Source organism: Alligator mississippiensis, chromosome 3, assembly GCF_030867095.1.
Source record: "Alligator mississippiensis isolate rAllMis1 chromosome 3, rAllMis1, whole genome shotgun sequence".
In the NCBI taxonomy this organism is placed as follows: domain Eukaryota; kingdom Metazoa; phylum Chordata; order Crocodylia; family Alligatoridae; genus Alligator; species Alligator mississippiensis.
In genome coordinates this window covers 125,810,001-125,834,152 of record NC_081826.1, presented here as the reverse complement: position 1 = coordinate 125,834,152, position 24,152 = coordinate 125,810,001, and the positions used below count along the sequence as shown (strand labels likewise).

Genomic DNA, 24,152 nt, shown 5'->3' with positions numbered 1-24,152 from the left:
GCATTGGGTTCCGTTTGGATTAGTATAATCTGCTTCCCTATACAGCTAATTAGCCTTGGTAAACCACTGCATTAAACACAGTTATACCACTTGCAATGCATACACTAGCTCAAGTAACTGCCCAGGACTGCAGTGTGCCATGTATGGACATATCCCTTGCCTCGATAAGCAGTGACTGTTGGAAACGCACACATCCATGCAGTCCTAAACCAAAATGTGGGGAACAATATATCCAGGACTGCGACCACTGCTGTCATCTCAACTGACAAGAACCCCCATTCCCCAAAGTACTCTTAAATGCACAAGGAGAGAAGTGATGAAACTATGTCTTCAGAAATTCAACATGAAAATACACACAGCTGTCTTTTCTTGATAAAAAAGGATCCAAAATGCGTAAGTGCACAATCACAAAATATACAAGCTCATATGTAGTATCTAGAATATAACTGATTGTATACAAATACAAAGAAAGCATTTGTTCAGGGCTCCAGGTCTTCTCCAGAGAACACTTCACAGATAATACCTGTTGGATAGTTCCTTTTCTTTCTCTCTAGCTTGGATGCTCACAATTGCCAATGGGATTGCCCATGAAAAGCAACATGGACTAACACAATAAGAACATAAACATTTTTAGATCTTTATTATTCAAGTGTAGCCTCTGTAGAGCCTCAAGAAGATGGATAATAATTAATTCCATGTATATCAGTTTCCTTCCCCAAACAAGGATTTGATTTGGCTTCAACTGGGATGTAAGGTAACTTCATAAATTTAATTGAACGCATTTTTCAAATATGCCACAGAATGGCCTAAGAACAAAGGAATGCAGCTATTGGTCATACAGTACTATATCATCTACTGCTTACAATATTGATCACAAATCTATTTAGACAATCTCTGAACTCTGAAAAAATAAAAGCAGTACTCAAATACTGCAGAATAACAAGAAAGCTTTGCCCAAACCTGATAACAGCTTAGTGATACCCAACTCATGAAATCTAAGGCTCTTGGTAAGACTGAGTGGTTGATGGGCAAACAAAACCATTGCAAAAAAGTACTGGGAGCGAGACAAATAGTATACTATTCTTACATGGCATCATGAAAGAAGGAGCCTACTGATATGTCTGACTTGGATTTTACTTGTTATAATACTGGTCTCAAAAGCAAGTTTGAAAGAAAAATAGTAAAAACTCCTCAATGGATTTCAAAGAACAACTCTACAAGTCTTAAGTCCCCTGAAGACGGAGGATTTTGTCCTAAAGCTAGCAGTGCTCTTTAAAAAGCCATTCACACCCAGATTTTAAAAAACCCCACAAACCAGAACCTTTCGGACTGAGCAGATTAACTGCCAGATGTACCTTACAGAGCAAAAGCACCAAATTTCACGAAATATTCATATACAGGGTTTGTATTGTTGTCCCAAATATCAAACGTTTTTGAAAGAATAAATGATTTCTATTTGAAAAATGTGTTTTATATGCAGAAGCCTTGAGAGATACCAGCAGAAACAGTTGCACCTCACATGAACATCTTAAATTTCTCTGACATATTGACAATAGATAGCTGCTAGAGTTTCAATTCATTTGAATGGCCAGGCTCTTTTTCTGCAGCAGAACGTTAGAAAAACCCCCAGCATTTTTTAAAACCGTCTCAAATCACATACTTCTTGCATTATTGCTTACCGGGGAAAAGGACTGAGCACTGACGAAACGTGTTAAAACAGAATATGATTTTTTGCAATCCAGAAAAAAGAATGGCCTAAGAGCCATTTTAAATCACATTTTTGGCTGTGTCATTCAAGGCAGGAAAAGGAAGGGGAAATAGGTAAATTGGGCAATGCAGGAGAAAAGCAAGTTTTAATAGTCCTGATAATAGGGGATGAACAGTAAAAGAGTGAGATGGCAGTGAACATGGAGGGGGGAGATGCACTCAACATCCCCTGGGGCAGTGACTCTCAACCAGGGTCTCACAGCACCCTGTGGAGCTGCCAGATCCTTTGAAGGGTGTTGCAAGGTGTGAGGACATTGGCAGGCAAGCAAGGCTCAGGCTTGCCCCTGCCTGGCCAACCCCCAACCCCACCAACCCAGCCCCTCTGCCAGGAGGTAAGCACTACTGTAAATAAATTATTTTTGGAAATTGTGTGTCACTCAATTCACCAAAGTTATAGAGGGGGCCATCAAGTCCAATGATGTTGAGAACCACTAACCTAGGAGGGCTTGGGAGATCATATTTTCTGAATCTCAAGTGAGACATTACACTGCCCTAGGAAGTACATTCAGGATTTGAATTCTGGCTTTAGCTGAGTGTGCCACAGCACAGCGTGGAGGGAGAAGGTGGGGGCGGGGCGGGACGGAGAGAGAACCAGAGAGAGTATGGGGTGGTGGTAGGGCAATGCTTCATGGGATGCTGGGGAACTGGCAACTCCTTATGTTAAAAAGCGCTGCTTTTGTCCCATTTTCAGAAACGGGCAAAAAAAATTGCCTGTGACCAAAACGCATGCAATGCCCAGGACAGATGTTGAAAATGGAACTATCCTGGCAAAAAAAAAGAAGATAGAACTAGGGTACCCTGGATGGTTTATTGTCTGGGAACACTTGGACTATGGTAGCCAGGCCACTGCATTCAGTTACCTGCCAAGCTTATGACAATTCCTGTCTCCTCCAGTGTGCTGGGAGGAAATCAAGAGACCACAGACCCAGATTGTAGGACAGAATAAAATCCCATCCAAATGTGACAAGAGAAGTCTGTACTTTTCCCATACTACTTATGAAAAAAACCCAATTAAAAGGGGATACAGGTAGTTTCCTCTGACATCAGCGAGTCTGACACAGCAGCACAGATGGCAGCAATTAATAAGGAAACCAAACGTGGTACAGTATTCCTGTTCTCAAAGCACAGGGGTTGGGAGGAGGGAGATACAAAGTTAAAAAATGGCAATTAAAGGCTGTTTCCATCATGCCCTTTGCCCCTGTACCCCTCCTGAAACCCAAAAGGTGACTAATGCACAACATACAAACAAAATCCTTTAACACTATCTTTCATTCTCCAGCCATTGCCCTCGGGTCTTCCAGCAGGCTGCTGCAGGCATCCCATAATACTAGAAAGAAGATCTTCTGGTGGAAAAAAAAGTACCCATACAATCTGATAAGTTAAAACTCCCTGTTTCCTATGGGGAGGTACATGTCTGTGTATAGCCTGAGTTATACTATAGAGGAACCTCCCGTCTTGGCTTGATGATGTGCAGGATAGGTCAGACACAGCCAGCTGACCTAATGCTAGCCACAGATTTTTCCTCATTGGTCAGTGACAAAGAGGGTCTGAATCAGTGGGCATCAGTACCTAGAAAACAGCCCTCAATTCTCTCTCCCACTGCAGCAGCATACTCTCTCAGCCTCCTAAGCAACACATCCATCCTGTACCAAAGGGAGGACCTTTCACTTTTCTCCTTCCTCAATGGTTCTGGATGTGGAAGATGGTGGGAAAATGCCTGTTCCAAAGGCTATTCTTATAGGGGCATGAAAGATCTCACTTCAGCAATGAAGACCAAAGTCTTGCTTGCTAGTGGTAATGGTGTTCCAAACAAATCACAGGCAATGACTACAGTCCCCATACCAATCTCTTTCAAAAGCTGTAGTTTTGAATATGGCTATGTGCTCCTTCCTTTGATGCCTTGGCACTGGCTATTTTCTAGAACAGCCATGGTATGAGTGATAGCATGGAGCCACTCCTCCCTGACAGTAATTAAGTTTGTTCAAGATGTTTTGCTAGATGTATTTTCATGTACAATATAGTGTGCAACTGAGCAAGAGCTGACTATTATCAGTGCTGACACTTCATGCTACAGCACACTCAGATTACTACAGAACCATACACAAGCTGTCCACACATTAGTGGTCAAGTGTACCAGCTGGCTTTTATGATGCATCACCCATCCCTTGAACCTGTATGGAAAATCCTCAAAAAATTGCAACCCATATTAGAAAGAGACCCTATTCTTAAAAAGATCTTCCCAGAGCCACCCATCCTAGCCTTCAGACAAGCACCGAACCTCGCCAACCTCATCACCAGAAGCAAACTTCCTCAAGCCCAGAACACACCAAAAGGATCCAGACCGTGCCAGGACAAGAAATGCAAAACCTGCTAACACATCTCCACCACCCCCACTATTACTACACCCCACAACAGAGCCATCAGCATCCCAGGATCTTACAGCTGCACCTCCAGGAATGTAGTATACCTGATCCAATGCACCAAATGCCCTGATGGAAGATATGTAGGAGAGACCAGACAACAACTCCGCACCAGAATGAATGCACACCGGAAATCCATCAAAGACAGAAACACTCAATTACCTGTGGGGGCACATTTCTCACAGGAGGGCCACTCTCTCTCCAATCTCTCAGTCCTGATCCTCAAGGGAAACTTACACAGCACTTCCCAGAGACGAGCCTATGAGCTCCATTTCATCAACCTGCTGGATACTAGAGATCATGGACTAAACATAGACATTGGATTTTTGATGCATTACAATCTGCCTGGCAACTGACTCCCCAGCCCAGCCCAGCCCCTGGCTTCTTTACTTTTCGTTCCATCCAGGAAGAGCACACACCAACTGTTGCAGCTTCCTTAGCCTGACGAAGGGTTTTTGAACCCGAAAGCTTGCTTAATAACTATTCTCCAGCCATTTGGGTTGGTCTAATAAAAGATATCAAATTCACCCAAGGAACCTTGTCTGCCTATGTCCTTAGACCAACACAGCTACAACCCAAACCCCTCCAGCTGGCTTTTGTAACTCTCTAGGTCAGTAAAGACCAACCCTTTTGGCAGGTGTGCCACAAATTAAGCCCTGCGCCCTCCCTGGGTGCCAACTCAATCCCCTTCCCCTGCCCATTGAGCCACTTCTCTGCCCTGTGTTCTCTGCCTTATCTGTTGCTTTGCTTTCTGCTCCTTGCCATATAGGCTACCCTGTTGCCTGTCCCCTCCATCAGCTGTGTGCTACACAGAGGCTAACCATGCTGTTTGTGCCACACATGATGCAGGTTGGACACCTATGGCCTAGATTATGCTATCCTGCACTTTTCAAAGGAGCACAGCTACGTGGCATGACTATTTTGGTTTGTTTTTTTTGTTTTCTGGGGGGGGTTGTTTTGCACAAAACAGGAGAAAGAATGGATTTGTGATCTGGCAGCAGATGCAACCCCAAAATATCTAAAATCTCTCTGTCCACATAGGAGGAAGGAAGCATATCTGGGGCCAGCATCCTTGCATGGTTCTCTGGTCAACTTCATGGCCACAGAATGGCTGCATTCATACACTCCTGTTCGCCACGAAAGGAATGGAAACTCCCATTCAAGTTGTTGTTCTAAATCTTTTCTCAAAAAAATTTCATTAAATTTTCCATAATTTAATAGAATTTCCAATCACTACATACTTTGTATTACGAAAAGAACCCACCACTCTCATTCTATCCAAAAGCACATTTCAATGCACGTGTGAACAATGCACTCAGAAACATATTCTTTAATTACAGGTATATTCTCACATCACAAAAAACATCACTGAAAGCGATAAAATGGGAGAGAATAAATTAAACCAAATCCAACGTAACTGTTTCTGCATTTATTTTTAGGTTTTGTGGTACCCTGTACAGTCATTACAGTCATCCAAGCAGGCTCTGAACACACTGACCCAGACAGATCTTTTCCAGGCCTACTTAGGTTCAGGGAAGTTCAAATCTGTAGCCTCTGACTGATGCTCAGATCATTACTGTCACTCCTGACTCAACCCTTCTGTAGTCAGTCGAGTTCCTTCCTTTTAAGATTAGAAAGTTCCCCGGTTTAAACTTTATCTCCTCAAAGTCCACATGCCCTTTTAGCTAAAAGATCTACATTTACCCATGAGCAAAACAAAAAGAATAAAACCAAATATTATTAAAAAATGACTAATAATGAATAATTATTTTGAGTACTGGGTAACAGATACAAAATAAAGAATCCTTGGATTTCCCAAGGGTTGCATTCTGTCACTCAAAGCTATGCATCTTGGTCTCAGGAATAGTCCCTCTGCAGATGTAGGAAACCATCTTTGTCTAAAAGTTCTAAGTACCCAAGAAAATTAGCTCTCATTATATTCCCTTCCCCTAAATGACTCTAAATGGGGCTCATCCTTCTCCCTGCTAAACTGTAACTTTGACAAGTGTGCAATTGGGAACTAGCAGAATCATTGCTAATGCATTTGTAGTCAAACAAAACTTCCATATACACCTGAAGAATTTCCCAAAGTAGGTTTACAAGGCAAGTGGTTGTAAACAATTTACTCCTAGACAGAAGTTACCTAATTATTTAGAAACATACATCTTTTCTATATTAAAATACTTATTCTACTGTAGCTATAGAAGTATCAAATGTTGAAGCTTCTATCCCTTAATACAGCACCTATTAGGAACATTATGTCTCTCAACATCAATTTTCCAACTCCACCCCTAGATACCACATTACATTCATTTCCACCCTTAACGGGCATCTACTATTTAAGTATGCAGAGCTCTCCTGTAGCCAAAATTCATTTTAAGCCTATGTTCCAATCCACTTCTTCTAGTCACCTGTTGCCATCTCTCACTTTATAGTGAACTTCCTCCAATTTCAGGTAATGAAAGGCTCAAAAATGACTATATCAAGGGAAGTATGTCAACCTGCACTCCATTAATAATCTTTTATCCTTTTCAGTGTCGTTGCTCTCCCTTGCTTGTCAGTCTTATCAGGCCAGGCCTCTCTTTGTCTGCTATATGGTACCATGTAAATCAGTACAGCCTGTTCCATGGTTGGGTTGTCGGCAACTAACCGGCACCCCTAACTGGGCTAGCCTGGGTGAGGATGGTGTGTGGACACCCAGCAGGACAAAAAACAAGACCTGTCAAAGGGTGGATAAGCTCCCTGCGAGCCAATGGCCATCTTTACTTGGAGAGGAGATGGGCGCTGCCAGACTACTCTGTTCAAAAGAATCGCCAATAATGCAAAGCAACTCAACTAACCTAGGAGGGATGTTACAGCATCTAAGGTACCCCAATGGTTGCAGCAGCCTCAGGACTGACTTGACTTGATTTACTTGTCACTAAAACTGAATGCATTTCTGATTCTCCCTCTCTAATTCCAATATTCTCTGGTATTTTCTATTTCACGCTTTCTCTGCTGATTTCAGCACATCTTTTTTCTGATTAAGGGACAGTAAATAGTAGCAACTCCCCTTACTAGAAGAGTTCAGTTTGTGATTACACACTTAGATGTTATGGAGTAATGTGGAATACTCTATTGTAGAAAATAATTTGTTTGAAGTACCTTCAAACTTCACCAACATCTATGCTCTAACTTAAATCTAAGCCAAGTTACTAGTAACTACAGCAGTGGCAACACATAGGGGGTGCACGTGCACCCCCTGACAGCCAGCATTCCATGCTTAGGCAATGGGTGGTGGTGGGAGGGGGCAGGGAGGGGGCAGGTGGGAGTGCCAGTGACCTCTCCTTGAGTGCTGGCCGGGAGTGCTGTGGCTGCTTCCCGGTCGGTGCGATCGGCCGTGGGGAGACCCCCTCCCCCCCGGTCAGCGAGATTGGCTGCAGGGGACCTCCCCCAGTCGCTGACTGGTTGCTGGGGGGGGCACGTGCCCCCCACGACTAAGCTGGCACCAGTCATCCATGAACTACAGTAATCCCGGTCATTTAGGGTGAAGAATTAAATCTCTCTCTTTTGTACTTCAAAGCAGAATGATAAATATGTCAGTTGCTCACCTCATGCTCTGGTGAAAGATGTTCCATGTCAATTCGTAAACACCTGAGCCCAGGTAAAAAGTGGTTGACCATTAAATCCTCTGAAATGACTAACAAAAAGGCTGTTAAGGCAGATGACTTTTGCAATCAAACATGATATTACTTTAATTTCAAGGGAATATGTTGGTCACCATAAATGCAACAGAATTTGTTTTTAATTGTGGTCAAGTGGGCCATCAACCCTGATTAAGTGACCTAAAACCATGTCAACACTAAATGGAAAAAATAGCTGGGAAATACTTGAGACCCAATGATGATACCAGGATGGGAGTTTGTGCACTTGGGAACAGGATTACAAGTGGGTTTGGGGTGGATATAGTGGGGGTGCAGTGGCACAGCTGCACCCTGTTTTTGGATTGGACCACACCACAGTAGCATCCAGGGATTTTTTTAAGCCTTTAAAGGAGGTGAAGATCCTTATCTCCCTCCTTCCCCCACACCTGCTACTGTTGCTTTTCTCACTGTGCTGGGGGTGGGGGAAGCACCAGAGCTGTCTCTGCTCCAGCTGAGTTGAAGGGGGCTGGGCTCAGGGAAAGCAGCAGTGGGGATGGACAGGGGTGGGAGGATGCAGGGGGTGTCCCCTTCTCTATGCCTGCTCCTAGAAGGGATGGGGCAGGGAGGGGGGAACTATTCTTTTGCTGTGATGTTGTCGGTGTTCCCATTCCCAGATAAGACCATTCCTGGTGCAGCACAGCTAGGGTGGGCAGAAAAGGCTCTGCTACTTTCCCTGCCCCTGGAACAGGGGTAAAGCAACAGTGGCAGGCTGGGGAGGAGGGAAGGGAAGCAGAAAGGGAATGAGAGGGCAGATTTTCACCTGTTTTAGGGATAAAGTCCATGGAGGCTCCTGAGGGTGGCAGTCTGCCTGCGTTAGTGGGGATGGAGGAAGGTGGAAACTAGAGGTGCAGCCGTACATGCAGTGCAGGTTGCTGCTCCTTCACTACCCACTTTGGGAAATCCTAGATCTGTCCCTGGAAATGGGTATAACAGGGGAGGGAAAGAGAAGGTAGAAAAAGTCTACTATATGCCTGTGTCACTAAAACAAAATAACAAAAAAAATCCCGATGTCTGGAATTTAATTGGGTCTCACCCACTGCTATCAAACAGTGCCAATATTCCCTCTGCTATTTTGGTAACAGGTAAAAAACTAAAATAATGAAGAAAAGGGCATGGAAAAATACTGAATCAATCTACACACACCATATTCAGAATATAAAAAGGTTGGAAAATAAAAGGGAAATAGTGAAGAATGTATTTAGCCTCATGCATGCACCCACTTATACTCAACTTTCTTTAAAGAAAGGTACTGGTAAAAGTCAGATTATTTCAAACCAATTTCAGGTACAAGGACAGGAAGCTACTATTTCATATCTCAAATATTCAGAGCAAAAGAAAGAAAACAATTACCAGTTAAAAAGACAACTAAACTCAAGGATACAACAACAGGAAAGAGCACTGTAGGCTTCAAACAGATGGGTAGCAATGTCCAGTCTTTTGGAATCCACAGACTGCTGGTTGTTGACCAAGGCTAATTTGAGTAAGTGAGGAATAACAACTGAAAAGTAAGGATATGAGTCAAAACTCTTTTCTAAGTTACTTCTTATATTAATTTAAAAAGAAATGTCATTTTTGCAGCAGCCTTTAGGAATAAAAAAAATAGCTTTTCTTCCTATTCTGTTCTGTAAAAGGAATGCACCTAAAATCTAACCTAAATTCATCGAATTGTTAATGTACGGTACTATAAATCACTTTAAAAAAAAGCAAGTTTTTACCAACATTTGCCACAGTGCTATTATGATAAAGATCATAAGGTGCTTCTGATACCAATGTATTCCATCTGGTAAATGATGGTTTTCTAGTAGGACTACTAGCTGGGGTTTAATTTTTGCGTTGTAAATATATTTAAAAGAAGATGATAGTAAAATATGAGCTCTTCAAATTAAGAAACATATCTTTGGAATAAGCAAGAATTACAGTTTACAGAACATATTTCTCAATATTGATTCCCTATTATTCAAATTCCACACGTTGTCTCCATAAATACTACAAATTCTATTAGCTAGTCTTATGATGAAGTGTACTGAATACTGTTTTTACTTTCACTTTGCTGTCTTAAGGTAAGGGACATCATTGTTTTTCCCATCTCTTAGATTTAAAGGCTGTGAATAAAACCATTTGCCTTTTTTCTTCCTTTCTAAAGAAATCCACTTTTATCTTGTAGATCTGTGTTAGACCTAAAGAAGATATTTATTAGGAATATCACAAATCTAAGGCTCTTAAAAAAAGATAGCAATTTGAGGCTTGATACTAAGTCTATTAGAAGTTGGTAAAAATATTTTCAATGGGCTTCAATGATCACTTTCATTACTCCCTCCATTTACTAGGACTTTCAGTTCGTAAAATGTAGGCATTTTCCTCTGAGAATAAAACCAGCAAAGTAAAAACTGAAAAGCTGTGTAAGATAATCAAATACAAAAACCTCTGGAGCACAGTTCCAAAACCAGAAACCGTAAGAGCCAGTGCAGGTTAAGGGACAATTAAAAAAAGAGTAAGGAATACAACTTACATTCATCTCTAAATCTTGGCTCAGCATTAGGTCCAACTCTTCCAAATGTTTTTATAATCTCTGTATGTAAAGAATGTTGGTCTTGATACTGAGGGTCTTCCAGGAAAGAAGCCAGCTGCATTTTTACTCTTTCCAGTAGCTTAAATTTTACAGAAAAGTAAAGGTTAATACAAAAAAGTTTGATCATCAGAAAACATTGAAGCCACTCACTTTTGGTGTTCTATCAATTTTCAATTATTCATATTTTAAAACTGAGGTTTTCTGTGAATGTAGAAATTCTTCTCTGCAACAAGATACTTTAATTGCATGGTGTGTCCTCCATTTTAGGAATATCAGACAGGATACCGATAAGTAATCTGTGGTCACTGACATACAGAATTAGCTGTAGCCTACTTGGTTTAATTTACTCCCATATAACCTGTTCTCCTGTCTATCATTTGCTTAATTCTGTTTTCAACTTTCAACACTATTAGTATTAATAAAATGGGGGGGGGGGGGGGGGGAAGCTAAAGTATTAAGTGTTCCATCACTGTTTTTAATACCAGATACTTTATTTAGTGGGAAATCACATGGAGTGATAGGGTCAGAGGGTAAAGTAAGTATTGCATTAACAACATTAGATAGGATTCTGAATATATTATTAAGTAAAGACCTGGAAAGTAGTAAAAGCATTTTTAGGCTCTCAAAGAAAACCAGAATGTACAAGCTGGCAATCTTTTCTACTCTCAAACTGAAAAACAAACAAACAATATTAACTTTGTTTTACATTTTGTAAAGTTCCTCTAGACATTTTTTGCACAAGGTATCACCTCTCTACTCCACAGGCAGGTTTATAATAGTGAGCAAGGACTTAGCTCAATGCATATTTAACATGAATTCCAAACTATAAAATAGTTACATATCCATCTTCCAAGTACTTGTGAGTAAGTAGTCAGGGATGACTCACATTTTCTCAAACACATTATTTTAGGATTTAAGAACATGTTGAAATTGCAGGAAGAATGCAAGCTCAGCAGGAAACAGCACATGCTTTTTATACCACTTATTATACAGACACTATGCAGAATTAAACCAATACTGCTCTTAGTATTTAACTCTACAAAATTGTGAACATGATCAAAAGTTTTGATCTACCATCTGCTTTAACACCCAAAACAAGAGGAACAATTCACATATTGCCCAGTTAGATTTCATTATTGGTTCCTTAAGACTGTAATTACCACTTGAAAGTTAAAAACAAAACCATCTATCTTACTTTATATACAACTTCAGCACTAGATTATCAAATGCTATTTTCTAGCTCAGGGGCTGGCAATATATGGCTCAAGCCCTAGGGCTCTGCCTATTCTTGGTACATGTGCTAGGGATGAGCAGTGAGGAGCTGTGCTGGGCCCACAGAGCCACCAGCTGTGCGCCCTTGCCACTGCTGTTTCTTCTCCCTGCCTGCTAGCCTTACTCTCACTGCAGCATGGGTGCAGCTTCCAGCTGGTGGGGAGCTACTCTGGAAGAAAGCATCCGTGAGCTGCACGCACACTGCTGCTACTTCTCCCCGCTTTGTCCCCTGCTGTGGTGCAGAAGTGGCTGCAGCGTGAACTCAGCTTCCAGCTGCCCAGACCTAGTGCAGCTCCCCACAGGCTAGAAGCTGTCCCTGAAGGAGAGACAAGCAGTGCTGATGTTCACCTCTGGGCTCTGGAGTTGTGCAAATGTGGTGGCTCCAGCCAAAGCCTATGCCAACAAGAGCTCAGAGTTCATGGCACATGTGCCTTGTCAACTAAGGCTTCACTCATGCCTCGAAGAGTCAGCTGTAAACCAGTCAACATGCAATAAAAAATGGTTTGGTAAACTGGAAGGAGAACTGGGTTAGCTGTGACTGAGGATGGGCAGGCAAACTCACTGGTCTTTCTTGGTTTAGTCATCCACACAAGACATTAAAAAGGTTATGACTCTTGGTTCATGCTCTAGCACTTACTGGTAACAACCTGTTAGTGAGATTAGCAAAGCATCCCTCTTCAACTTTAAAGAAATATTACAGCAGAATGCTGATCCACAAAAACGCGGTCAGATACTGAAGTACTAGTTATTTAAACAGCCAGCCAGGGAGTGGATGGCTGCAAGGAGTGGCAGCAACACAGGCACAGCTCCCAGCTGCCTGGCCTTGGGTCGGGCTCAGGAAACCCCCCACCACCGCTGGTGTGCTGAAGCCACCTGGTTTGCATTGGCTTGGAACCGGGTTTTGAAGCCACAGGTTGGAACAAGGTGGTCAGGAGCTGATCTAGCTGAGCAGCAATTCTTTCCTTCTTCCTACTTATTCCTATTTAAACCTACTTCCTACTTGAACCTATGGCCTGTGGGGAGATGTGGCCTGTAGGTGGGTGCAGCCTGCAGGCCAGATACACTCCACAAAGCCCATGTGAACAACTTATCACCGGAGTGCCTGCCAGAGCTCCTCATGAATTCTCTAAATTCAGCAGCAGGGGGAAGAAGGGACAAGCAGTGCTGATGTTCAGCTCTGGGCTCTGGAGTTGTACAAATGTGGTGGCTCTGGCCAAAGCCTGTGCCAACCAGAGCTCAAAGTTCATGGCACAGGTGGAACTGGCACAAATACAGCTTTTGGCCTATTTCTGATTTTAATGTTTGACTGGCTTCTTAATCTTTGAATGGCATTTTAATGTTAAAATAGGTTGAACATCACTGTTCTACATTATGCTCAGTTCTGTGCATATGAACAAGGTATAGAAGTGTTATACTTTTTTTTTTTTTTTTTTACTTACTCTCCTAATGAAGAGGGTTCACTTGGGGAAGACTGCCAGTGCCTTACTGAAATATTTAACACCTTTTCCTACCAAGATTCTAAGCTTATTTATCGCTAAAACCCCAGAATGCAACTTACTCATTCCCAACTTGACAACTGACTTCTCTCATGCTGCATTTTGTATTGCTGTATTACATTTGGGAATCACTTTAGAAGGCAATCAGTTGGGAGATTGAATCTTGGCACAAGAAAAGTTACCTTCCGTTTCTTTTCTCTTGTAGTTTTATATCATAAGTTTCACTTGGCAGTTTCTTTCCAACATACCGAGAAGCTAATTTATCAACAGCTTCTTCAGCTCTGGAGATCATCAGTAAGTTACTGTACTTGTCCAGCTCATTCATCTCTTTGTAAAACTGAGCAACAGTTTGATATACAAGATTCTCACCTCTCTCTGAGTAACTGTTTCCATGATGGTACCAAATGCAGGAATTGTGGCTATCCTTACTGAGCTATACAAAGAGAAAAATGATTAAGCTGTTTAAACATTACAAATTAAATTAATTAAAAATAATGCAAGTTCAAAATTAGTACTTTAAAGATGGATTAGTTTCTAGCAATGACAAACAAAAAAAAAAAAGCAGACCAAGAAAAAAATGCTCAAAAGAGAGACAGGATTAACTCAATCTCAAGCAGAAACTCACAATTCAGGATCACTGGACAAGGTAACAAGGGCCGGAGCAACCCGCTTGTCAACTAAGGCTTCACTCATGCCTCGAAGAGTCAGCTGTAAACCAGTCAACATGCAATAAAAAACGGTTTGGTAAACGGGAAGGAGAACTGGGTTAGCTGTGACTGAGGATGGGCAGGCAAACTCACTGGTCTTTCTTGGTTTAGTCATCCACACAAAACATTAAAAAAGTTATGACTCTTGGTTCATGCTCTAGCACTTACTGGTAACAACCTGTTAGTGAGATTAGCAAAGCATCCCTCTTCAACTTTAAAGAAATATTACATCAGAATGTTGACCCACAAAAATGTGGTCAGATACTGAAGTACTAGTTATTTAAACAGAGATCACAGTTGTGCATTTGGACTACTTTGTACTTCAATATTACAGGCTTTAGTTTAATTTGAAAAAAAGACTTAATTTGTGTAGCTTTAGAGGGAATGTTTTCCCATTCGACTTAATGCTACTAAGGCCAGAAACAGAAAAAATTTCAGAATTAAGTAGCACTTGATTTGAAATATGAAACAGTGATTTTTTTTTAAGTTTGTACGTTCATTCATATTTAAAATTAACACTGTGTGGTTTTTGCCTGGCCATTGCAAAACTGTCTTTACTTCAGATATTGCAGTAAACTATATTACCTGCAATTAAAAAGGAGTAATTTCATCTCCTTTTCCAAAATGTCCCAGTTTGATGCTGGAACAGCTATTGAAACTGATGTTTATTTCTTGGTAAGTATTAAGAGAGATGCTGGATGTATAAGACAGTCAGGAAACTTACATTTCAGGGTCACTGGAGAGAGTAATGAGAGCAGGAACAACTCTCTGAGCAACCAGAGTTTCATGTACCCCCTTCACCAACAGCTGAGTAGTCGGAGCAGAGGGGGGTATCACAGATGATGCACGGAAAGAGTGAGCACAGTATCATGGGAAGAAGAACGGCACAACCAAGAGAGAAAGAAAAACACAAAAAGCAAACCAAAATTAGAAGCTAAGCAAATACTGCTACACTAGTGCTTTATATATGCAGAGAGCATGAAGAAAGCTCCAGTGGCCAGACAGTCAGTACACGCCTGAGAAACTACCTAGAGCTGTTCCAGCAGCCTTGTATGGTGCAATTTCTATATTTTTGGTTATTCTAAAACTCATCTGAGCCCTTAAAGTTTAACATGTGGTTTAATCACTAGAGCATTTTAAATACTGAAAGGATGCAAGTCAGACTTGGACTTTTAGTGTAAATGAACAGGTTTCAACTTAATGGGATTGCACTGTATTGCCAGCGCATGTCTGACAGGTGCAAAACAAACTGCCTTGCCAGGGAGAAGGCAGGTCTTTTTCAAGCACCAAACAGGAAGGAAAGGCCACTGCTACAAACACAAACTCTGCCTCAAATGCTTTTTGTATTTGCCAAAGCAAGCACTTTTCCAGATGCCACTATGCTTTCTTACAGTACAATACTTTAGGAATACTTTAAATATAGCAGCCATTAAGCAGTATGTACACATCCTAAAACAGTCCTTGCTGGTCTATGCAGGTGACAATCTGATAATCAGCACTATCAGATTTCAAATACTTCCCAAAACTCTCTCTACATAAGAGATCAGAAATTATTTATTGCAATGAATCCCAAATTTGAAAAACAAACAGTATGGGGAACCAATTCTTCCTTTCACCTGGAAATATTTGAAATCCTTCAATTCAGATGTCACAAGGAAATGTTAACAATCACTCCAGAAGATCTACATTACTTCCTCTTTCAGAACCTAGCATGCTGTTTCCCTGAATATAGTTAAGCAAATGGAAGTCTCTGTGCCTGGACAGCAAATCCTAAAGGAGAAATCCCATTTTTTTCAAGGAGTCAATCAAATGGGTATTTTATTTGCAGTACCTATAAGGTAGAAGGAAAGCTAACATACTTCCTATCTTATGCTGCAAGTAAGAAAATCCATATTTATTTTACTGTCTACTCAATTCATTCATTATAAAAAATGCAGAATCCTAACCTGAAGGTTTTGGGGAGAACTTTGCCATGTCTTCTGATCATATCAATATTATTTCCCACTCCCCACATTTGGCAGTGGTAGCAAACCAATTTTCTTGTCATTTTCAAACAGTGCAACCACAGAAAAGAACAAGGCTAGGAAACGGGGAAAGTAATACCCTATTACCATATTGTATATTATTAATGGTCTGTACTGGGATTTTTCATAGTGGTACTTCAGAACTCATTTCTGAATTTCATTATACAAATAAGCACTTGTATGCTTAAGTTTAAACCCTTATTCACTGATTCCACATTTTATTATAGAAATCAGTGGTGCAATACAGGGAGAAATGTGCTTTCCAAATGTCTGCCCTAGAAATAAAATGTTGGATGGCTCCCATAATCCTTGGGCACTTTACAGCCCAACTGAAATCAAACAAGGCAGAGTGGGAGAGAATGCACAAGCCAAAATTGTTTTTTTATATTACAATAGAAAATAGCATAACTTACTACACTGGTATGAATATAGAATTTTCCCTTAGTTTGAAATTTGATTATAAAATTAATACTAAAAATACTCCCCAAAAGCATAAAGATTTCCCACAACTGTTACATGGAATACTAATGCTTTCTATGATTACGTATGATGAGGTCATCTGAAAACAGCCTCAAAATCTTAAGCAAATATACTGTTTCAAACAAGAAGTTGGGATTCATGTAATTAGTATACAATTAAATGCCATCTCAGTTCTGTGAGAGTTTGAGCTGCCAAAAAGCATGCTTTATTTTGTGTGTTACATTTGAATGGTAAGCCAAATTCAATTAAAACCACCACACAGACCAACAAAGCTCACAGCCCAACTAAACATGCATTGTGTTCAAACCAGTACCAATCAAACTTATTTGCATCAGTGTTAAATTAGAAGCAAAGCACCAGCTGAAAGGGCAAAGTTAGATAACATACAACACATTAGTTTATAGTGAGATCAAAACAGCTGCATTTTTACCAAGTAATTTGATTCCACTATAAGCCTACTTGCTGTAGCGGTTAAAACACAGAAAGCCTAGAAGGTGTAGTATAGGACCTGCCAGCTGAGAGAAAAGGGATGGGTATTAAAGTAGCTTTATGTCACCTTTGTGCCCTTATAATCCTGAAGACACTGAGGATCCTTAATTTAAATTAGCATTTAGGCTTAAGCCATGGCAATCTGTCTCAGCTACCCAGAGACTGCTCTGCAACTCTACAGTGACTAATGAAGAAGTTCTCTGCTGACCTGCATCCCACTGTGCCAGTCCTCCTACATTAGGTTTTTGCAAGAGTCCTTGAAGAGTCCGACTATAAGGGTGGCCAAACACTGGAACAGGCTACCTAGAGAAACTGAGGACTCTCCATCTGTGGAAAATTTAAATAGCAAGTTGGACAGACTTTGCTGGGATGGCTTAGTCAGGAATAATCCTGTCTTGAGCAAGAGACTGGACCAGGTGACCTCATACTTCCGGCCCTTCTTTCCTATGATCCTGAAGCCCAGGAAATCCTCCCAAGGGAGGAACTAGAGCTTTTATTATGTAAAGGTCTCTGCCATTATTCAATAGCTACTTGCAAACTATTGCCATTTAAGAATCTCCATAAAAGGGATTTTTTTTTTTAAAGGGAAATCTCTAAAACTGGATATATATATATATATATATATATATATATATATATATATATATATATATATATATATATATATATATATTTTGCTTCCTTAAAAAAGGACATTAGAAAGTAATCTGTCAGACATCATTAAAAGGCTGTTTAAGACATAACTATTCCTTTATCCCTCAATTTGGGAGGATGGAAGAAGCTCAAGCAACAGCTCTTTGTAACTTGATTACTGAGGTCTTTCAAAGACTTGCCAAGTAAAGGAAAGCTAAGCATTACTGTTCTATTTGTGTCAAAGGTACAAACAAACATGAGATGATGTGAGGGATGACAAACCATTAAAGGTGGGTTAAGTGGCCAAATTAACATGGAAGAACCTGAAGCATAAAGACCAATTTAACCCAGGTCATACAACAGGTATTTTTAACTTCTGTTCCAGTGGAACCATTGTCTCACGCTTAACCTATATAGGTTTTTTTGGCTTTGGAGCCTGTTTAGTTTCATGGTTACTTCTATTCCATTTGTCCTAAATTTACCGTACCAAGTAGGGCCTGATGTACAGGGCCAACAGCACAGAAGTCTTTTTTTTTTTTGCCTTGAGTGTTACTCAAAAATATCTGGACCCCAAAGGAAATATTTCAAAAAAGAAAAAACAAATATTAGAAAAGCTTTACTGTTTTATTAAGTTCAGTGAGAGAGATCTTTAAAAAAAAAAAGCATTACAGTAGCTGGCAATGAGCTACGGATAACGTATCATCTGATACACGAGCTGCACATAAATACAATTAATAATAAAAAATTTTCTCTTTACTTGGAGCTGGCCTACTCTGATCCTGTAACTGGATCCAAGTGGGTTCAATCCTATAGCCATGCAGAACCCCACAGTAAATCAAGGCATTTACTCATAGAAAAGCAGCAGAGTCACATATACAAAGAACAGAAACTGGTTGCATGGTGATAATACATATTTCAGGTGTGTGAAAGACAAAATACCCAGATATCTTGCTGTTGCTGAAATTGTTGAAGCTACTATTCTGAAACATTAGAACAGTACTGCTCAATCTTCTGACCCCGTAGGGCCAAATCAGGCCCTGTACCACCTATGCCAGACCCTGCAGGCTGGGACTGAGCTCCACACTATCCGGTGTGCCTGATCTGGCAGACAGGGCCACGATCTCCAGCATATGGGGTTCCACATCGGTCTAGAAATTTGGCACCAGGGGATTGGTGGTACTGCTCAGCTGCTGCCAAATTTTTGGACCTGTGGGGAGGCCCCATGGACCGGATATCCTAGTGTTGGGGGCTGGATCTGGCCCGTGGAGTAAGCACCTCTACAATATATAGCTAACTTGTGAATTATGAAATCAAATCCAGTAAGTGTTTACTAGCAAAACACAAATGAGGTCACAGTTGTCATTATGAAACTCTGAAGACTTGAGCACATTTTAGATCTAATTTAAAAATGTATTTAACTGGCTTGAACACAATTCAGCAATGCTTTTTCTTAATTAGTGGACATTTTTCAGCATGCAGTGATCAGATCTAATAATGAAATCAGAAGCAGAAGAAAACTACCACCACAAATTACTAAAGCATCAATTCTGTTCAGTGAAATGTCTGCTATTGACAGATGCAGAACCAAAACTGTGCAACACAATGATTTCCTGCTCCATCACACAGTACACAACCTGTTTGTTCAGAAACATTTATAAAATTTAGAACAGATTATACACATTCAGATAATATAGCCCATACACATTTTTTAAAGTAGTGCATTGAAATTTCAGGCTGTATGTATGCATTTTTATATTGCTTACCTCAAACATTCTAGCAGCTGTGCATCGAACAAGAGCTGAAGTATGGACAACTCCATACCACAGTACAGTTAACAGCAACTCATGATATGCTGGGTTGGCACTAAAAGAAAACAGAAGTCAATGTAATGCTATACATATAGAGGCCTACCTTATTACAAACTGAAAAGACGTTCCCCAATTTCACTGTTTCCAGTCATGACATTTTGAAGACTAACACTTTTGGGAGCATCTAAACTCAGTTTTTGTGGCTGCTGGTAGGGGAAAATGGGTTGCATGCATATTTTTTGCAAAACTTCAGGAAAGCCACTTCGTTCTAAAACTCTCATTTAATCCAATGACAAATTACTCAAATAATTTGTATTTGACAATTTATTTTAAAATCATAGACATGAATTCACTACTTAAAAGTTTGAACTACCTATATATTGATTTTAACATTACATTTTTTAAGTTTTAGAGCTCAGTTTATATAAAAACAAAAAAATATGCTCAACTTATCTGAACTATTCCAGTTTTTTGTTTTTTTAAATAAAATTTTCAAGAAACACATTTAAGAGTTTATTCTACACTACAGGCACCTCCCATTTAACACTGTTTTGCTATAATGCTCGTTTTACATTGATACCTGATTCCACTTAACACTCAACAAGTTTCATTATAATGCTCACAGGCATCGTACAGCTGGCAACAAGGGGTGTACACTAGCACCACAATGCATCCGCGGCGCACAGCCTCATTGTGCAATTTAGTGCCAGTTTGTTTTTGTTGCCATCTGCTTCAATCCCTGCAGCTACCCCTCAAAACAATACTCAACCAAGCTCTTCAAAAACCCCTGGAGCTGACACTAATCTTGACAGCCCTGATTCTGTCACTCCAAGTGCTGAAGGAAGCCCTAGGAGTGATTTTGGTGGCTTTAGAAAGTGAAAAGTGAAAGTGAACCTGTACAGTTTATTAATTTCTTTTGCAATTTTGTACATTGTTTCAAAGTGTTAAATAAACCAATTACATACATTTATATGTCCAAATTACATGATTTTATAGTACTACTGGGGAGCCACATTAACAAATTATATTTATTTACATTAATTCTTATGGGAAAATTGGTTTCGCTCAATGCTATTCTACTAAATGCTCGGTTTTTCGGGAACCAATTAAGAGCGCTAAGTGGGGGTTGCCTGTATATTCCTTACCCCAGTTCCACAAAAGAAGCCTTCAGACTATCAAGAGGAGCATGCGAGAGTGAAAGCATAGTCATCACATCTTCCAAGAATCCAACTAACAGTTTGCGGTCTTCTTCCTAAAAGAAAGTATGCAACATAAATTGCATCTTTTGAGTTATGCCAAAAAAGCTGGTTAAAGATTTAAGTGGGTTTAAAAAGACAAGAAGTTCTCAGGATAAAAAAAAAAGAAAGGATTTTAACTGGCTTGCACTTTTATGGTTCAGTATAAGGAAAATTCATTTGCAAAAGATAATTCAACACCATTTCAATGAAACCAAATGAGTAACAATATGAAAGCAGTTCATTTTCTGGATATGTTTTTCACTGTCCACTCACTGTAACCTGTAGAGATTTAACAAATGATCTATAATTAAAGTTTTCCTATTAGCATGCATGCATGTGTCAGAAGAAAGATGTGCTGTGAAGGCTTTGTCTTCCTTAAATATTAAAAATGGCATTTCACAGCTACAACAACAATATACCAAAACTTGCTTGTTTTCATATTAAGTGTTCCAGCTTTTTGGCATTTAAAGGCTGTCACCCCATTCCAGCTAAACAAATAAGCAAGAGAGCTACTGTATTATACATAATAAAGAAATGCATAGGATTGGCAGTTGCTGGCAAAGCTAGTACCATACAATTTGTAAAAGCAAGCATCAAACTGCACTGATGAAATATTTTAAATATAATAAATTAAATATACTTTTAATAAATGCTTTTGGATATTGTTATATCATGTTCTGCTGTAGACATGTCCCTTCAATCATTAACACTTTTAAAGCATACTGTCACATGTTGTAAAAAGCGTTATATTTAGAATGTATTGCTTTTGTTTTTTAGTGGAGGAGAACTCAGCAAGAACTTGAGATACCAGACAACAATCAGAAGGACAGAAAACAGCCCACAATAGGAAAAAATATACAAGATGTGGTAAATCAATCAAGCCATTGGTGCTTTGCACATTCAGTGAATGACTAATTCATAAAATTTAGAAAGAGTTTCAACTAGTCTTTCAAGATCTATAAAGGAATAAAACCTGCATCTTTTGTTTTCTTAAATACGTTTAAAAGAAACTTTCCCCTTTATTTCCTTTGGAAGACCACAGACTTCTCTATATACATTATAAAGGACCGCATTAAAAGGTCTTGTTTATGCTACAGTTCATGTTAACTCAATTCATCTGACGCTTACAGTAGAAGTGGGAATTAATGTTTGTGTATGAGAATTTCTCGACTACAGTAGAGCCAGTCATCCTGAAGTCTTTAAGAAGAGAGAAAACGCAAATTTCCAAAAGGAAAAAGCAAGACATTTTGCTTGTTTTTGAAAAAAATATTGTTACCTGAATATAACATGTAAGGACTCCTGTTGCATAGATGGGAACTGTGGCCTTTGTCAGCACTCCATTTCCTGCTGTGGAATCTAAAGTCATTGATAGAACTATCAGAAAAAGTTAAATCAAAATTCCATTAAGAATAATCAGTATTAGGGCAACTTACCCACACATACAATTTTATTTAAAACTATTAAACATTTTAACAGGTGATAGAACTAAATTGCAGTTTTGTGTTCCAGCGACATGCTAGGCTTCAAAGCAGCAAAACTAAGAAGAGATATGGCTACTATTCCGAAACCTCATGTGCACTAACAGATTTTTATTTAAAAATATCCAGGCTGTTGTTCACACTAGTTCAATTACACCACTGCTGGGAACACTGGAAAGCTCTCCAACTCTAAAGAATCTTACAGCACTGTCCCATTAGACAGGCTCTAACCATGTTTAATTATGATATCGAAAACAGCTTCCAATGTTACTAATCATACAGCAGCACTACTAATGGTGGGAAGTTTTGGCATGTATCTGTACCAGCCTTAGATCAATTTAATGGGAAGGTGACTGTGCCAGTTAGGAGACTCAAACAAAAAGTGGGTGCCTAAAATCCTTATTTAATTATTCAAGTAAGGGGCCTACATTTCAAAAGTACTAAACAATCAACAGCTTCTTTTGGCATTTAAATTTAAGCAGGTGGCTGGAAAATTTGGAAAAGACTGCAGAACAAAAGATAAACAGGCAGCATTGTCAATTTAAAATTAAACTTCATTTTCAAACTTTGGGGCATTTTTACACATAAAAGTGCCCGATGCTGCATTGCTTGCAGTTGTATAAGCAGCGAAATCTGCATCAGCGTGCAGAAAATGGCAGCGGCATGCTTTTAACTAACACACATAGAAAGTATTTTAGTTCAAAAGCATACCAACAGCATTTTCTGCGTGCTGATGCTCATTCTGCCACTCTATCAATCGAGTCTGCTCCAATGTGCAAGATCTCTGGCAAGTCTGGGCACAAAAACGTGTGTAAAAATGCCCTTGGATTCTAGACTTTAAATGTCAATCGTTCTTATAGAACAATTCTAGAGAAAAGCAGTAATTCTGGACTCAAATCAGAAAATGACTTTTTTTTTTTTTTTTTTTACACTGAAAAATGAACACGCTACTCACCAATATTTTCTTCTGACAGTCTTAAGATTTCCTGGAACTGCGGTTTTACCTATAGAATGGGTATGAACCAAATTGAAGAAAACCTTTCATAAATCAAATCATTCATGTTTCTTAAAGAGTTAAGTAATCAGCAGAGGAAATTCTGAAGACACTGAGAGAACAATGCTTTAAAATAGGTGTAGGCAATGTTTTGCAGCAGAGGGCTGCTTTGCTTTTAGTGCTGGCTGCCCACCCTCCTCCCTGCCACAGCGTTGGTGGTGCCACTTCCTGCCACTTAGACAAAGCTCTTCACTATGCACGCACACATGCACATGGCTGCCAGGCAGCCTGGAGAGCAGGTCCCGCAGGTAAGTCTGATGGGGGGGGTGGGGGTGGCAGCAAATTGAGGTCCCCATAGGGAGGGAGTTGGGCAGGCCTGGGGGGTTCTGCCCAGTCTGGGTGGTACATGGGGCTTGGCACCATGCACAGTTGCAGGGCCCAGGTGGGGAGTGAGACAGAGCCGCAGGTGGCTCGTCTGGGGGGCTAGTGTGGGGCCAGTTCCACTGCTGCAGGTATTTTTGGGGGGTAGGGGTAGAGAGTGGTACGTGCCCCCCAGATCTGTGCATGGGGTGGATGTGGGCTGCCCGCTGCAGGCTTAGGCTCCTTACCCTGCTGTTCCCACTGGGGCCTCCACAGCCCTGGTGGGCAGGACCTCTGCCCTGCTCTGCCATGCCGGCAGGACCAGATGGGCTGCAGAGGCCCCAGGGGGAGGGCAGCAGGGCAGGGATCCATAAGCCTGCAGCAGGCAGGCCGCACCTGACCCCCTCCCACGACAGCTCTGCTCTGGCTGTACCACCCACAGGGAAGGGGGAGTCAGGTCCCATGCTGGCAGGAGTAGGGGGCTGTAGACCTGGGTCCCTCGCCCCATAGCCCTGGCAGCTGGGGGATCCTCTTTAGCAGAGCTGGGGAGTGAGAGGTACCAGCAGGGCCATGGGCATGTGGTTGGGGAGTGAGAGGCCTGGACCTGCGTCTTGGTGAGTGAAGGGGGCAGGGAGAGCTCCGATTTTCCATGATAAAAAACCCAAAATCAAATACCTAATTTATAGGTATTTAGAATTCATTTTATTATAGTGATTAAGGTATTGGTAGCCATC

General features: G+C 40.5%; 1 protein-coding gene across 6 annotated transcripts in view; it reads right to left on the bottom strand.

Moving 5' to 3' along the window:
* Positions 1-24,152, bottom strand: part of RELCH (RAB11 binding and LisH domain, coiled-coil and HEAT repeat containing) — a 139,138-nt gene that overhangs the window by 13,361 nt on the left and 101,625 nt on the right. The window contains exons 19-27 of one of the 6 annotated variants that reach the window (XM_019490375.2): positions 23,020-23,068; positions 21,863-21,960; positions 20,494-20,600; positions 19,304-19,403; positions 14,639-14,721; positions 13,577-13,640; positions 10,380-10,518; positions 9,252-9,368; positions 7,778-7,866 (exon numbers count right to left, since the gene is read on the bottom strand). In XM_019490375.2, coding sequence (XP_019345920.2) covers positions 7,778-7,866; positions 9,252-9,368; positions 10,380-10,518; positions 13,577-13,640; positions 14,639-14,721; positions 19,304-19,403; positions 20,494-20,600; positions 21,863-21,960; positions 23,020-23,068 — 846 coding nt within the window. The other 5 variants (XM_019490376.2, XM_019490377.2, XM_014606959.3 and 2 more) reach the window with 5 other exon arrangements.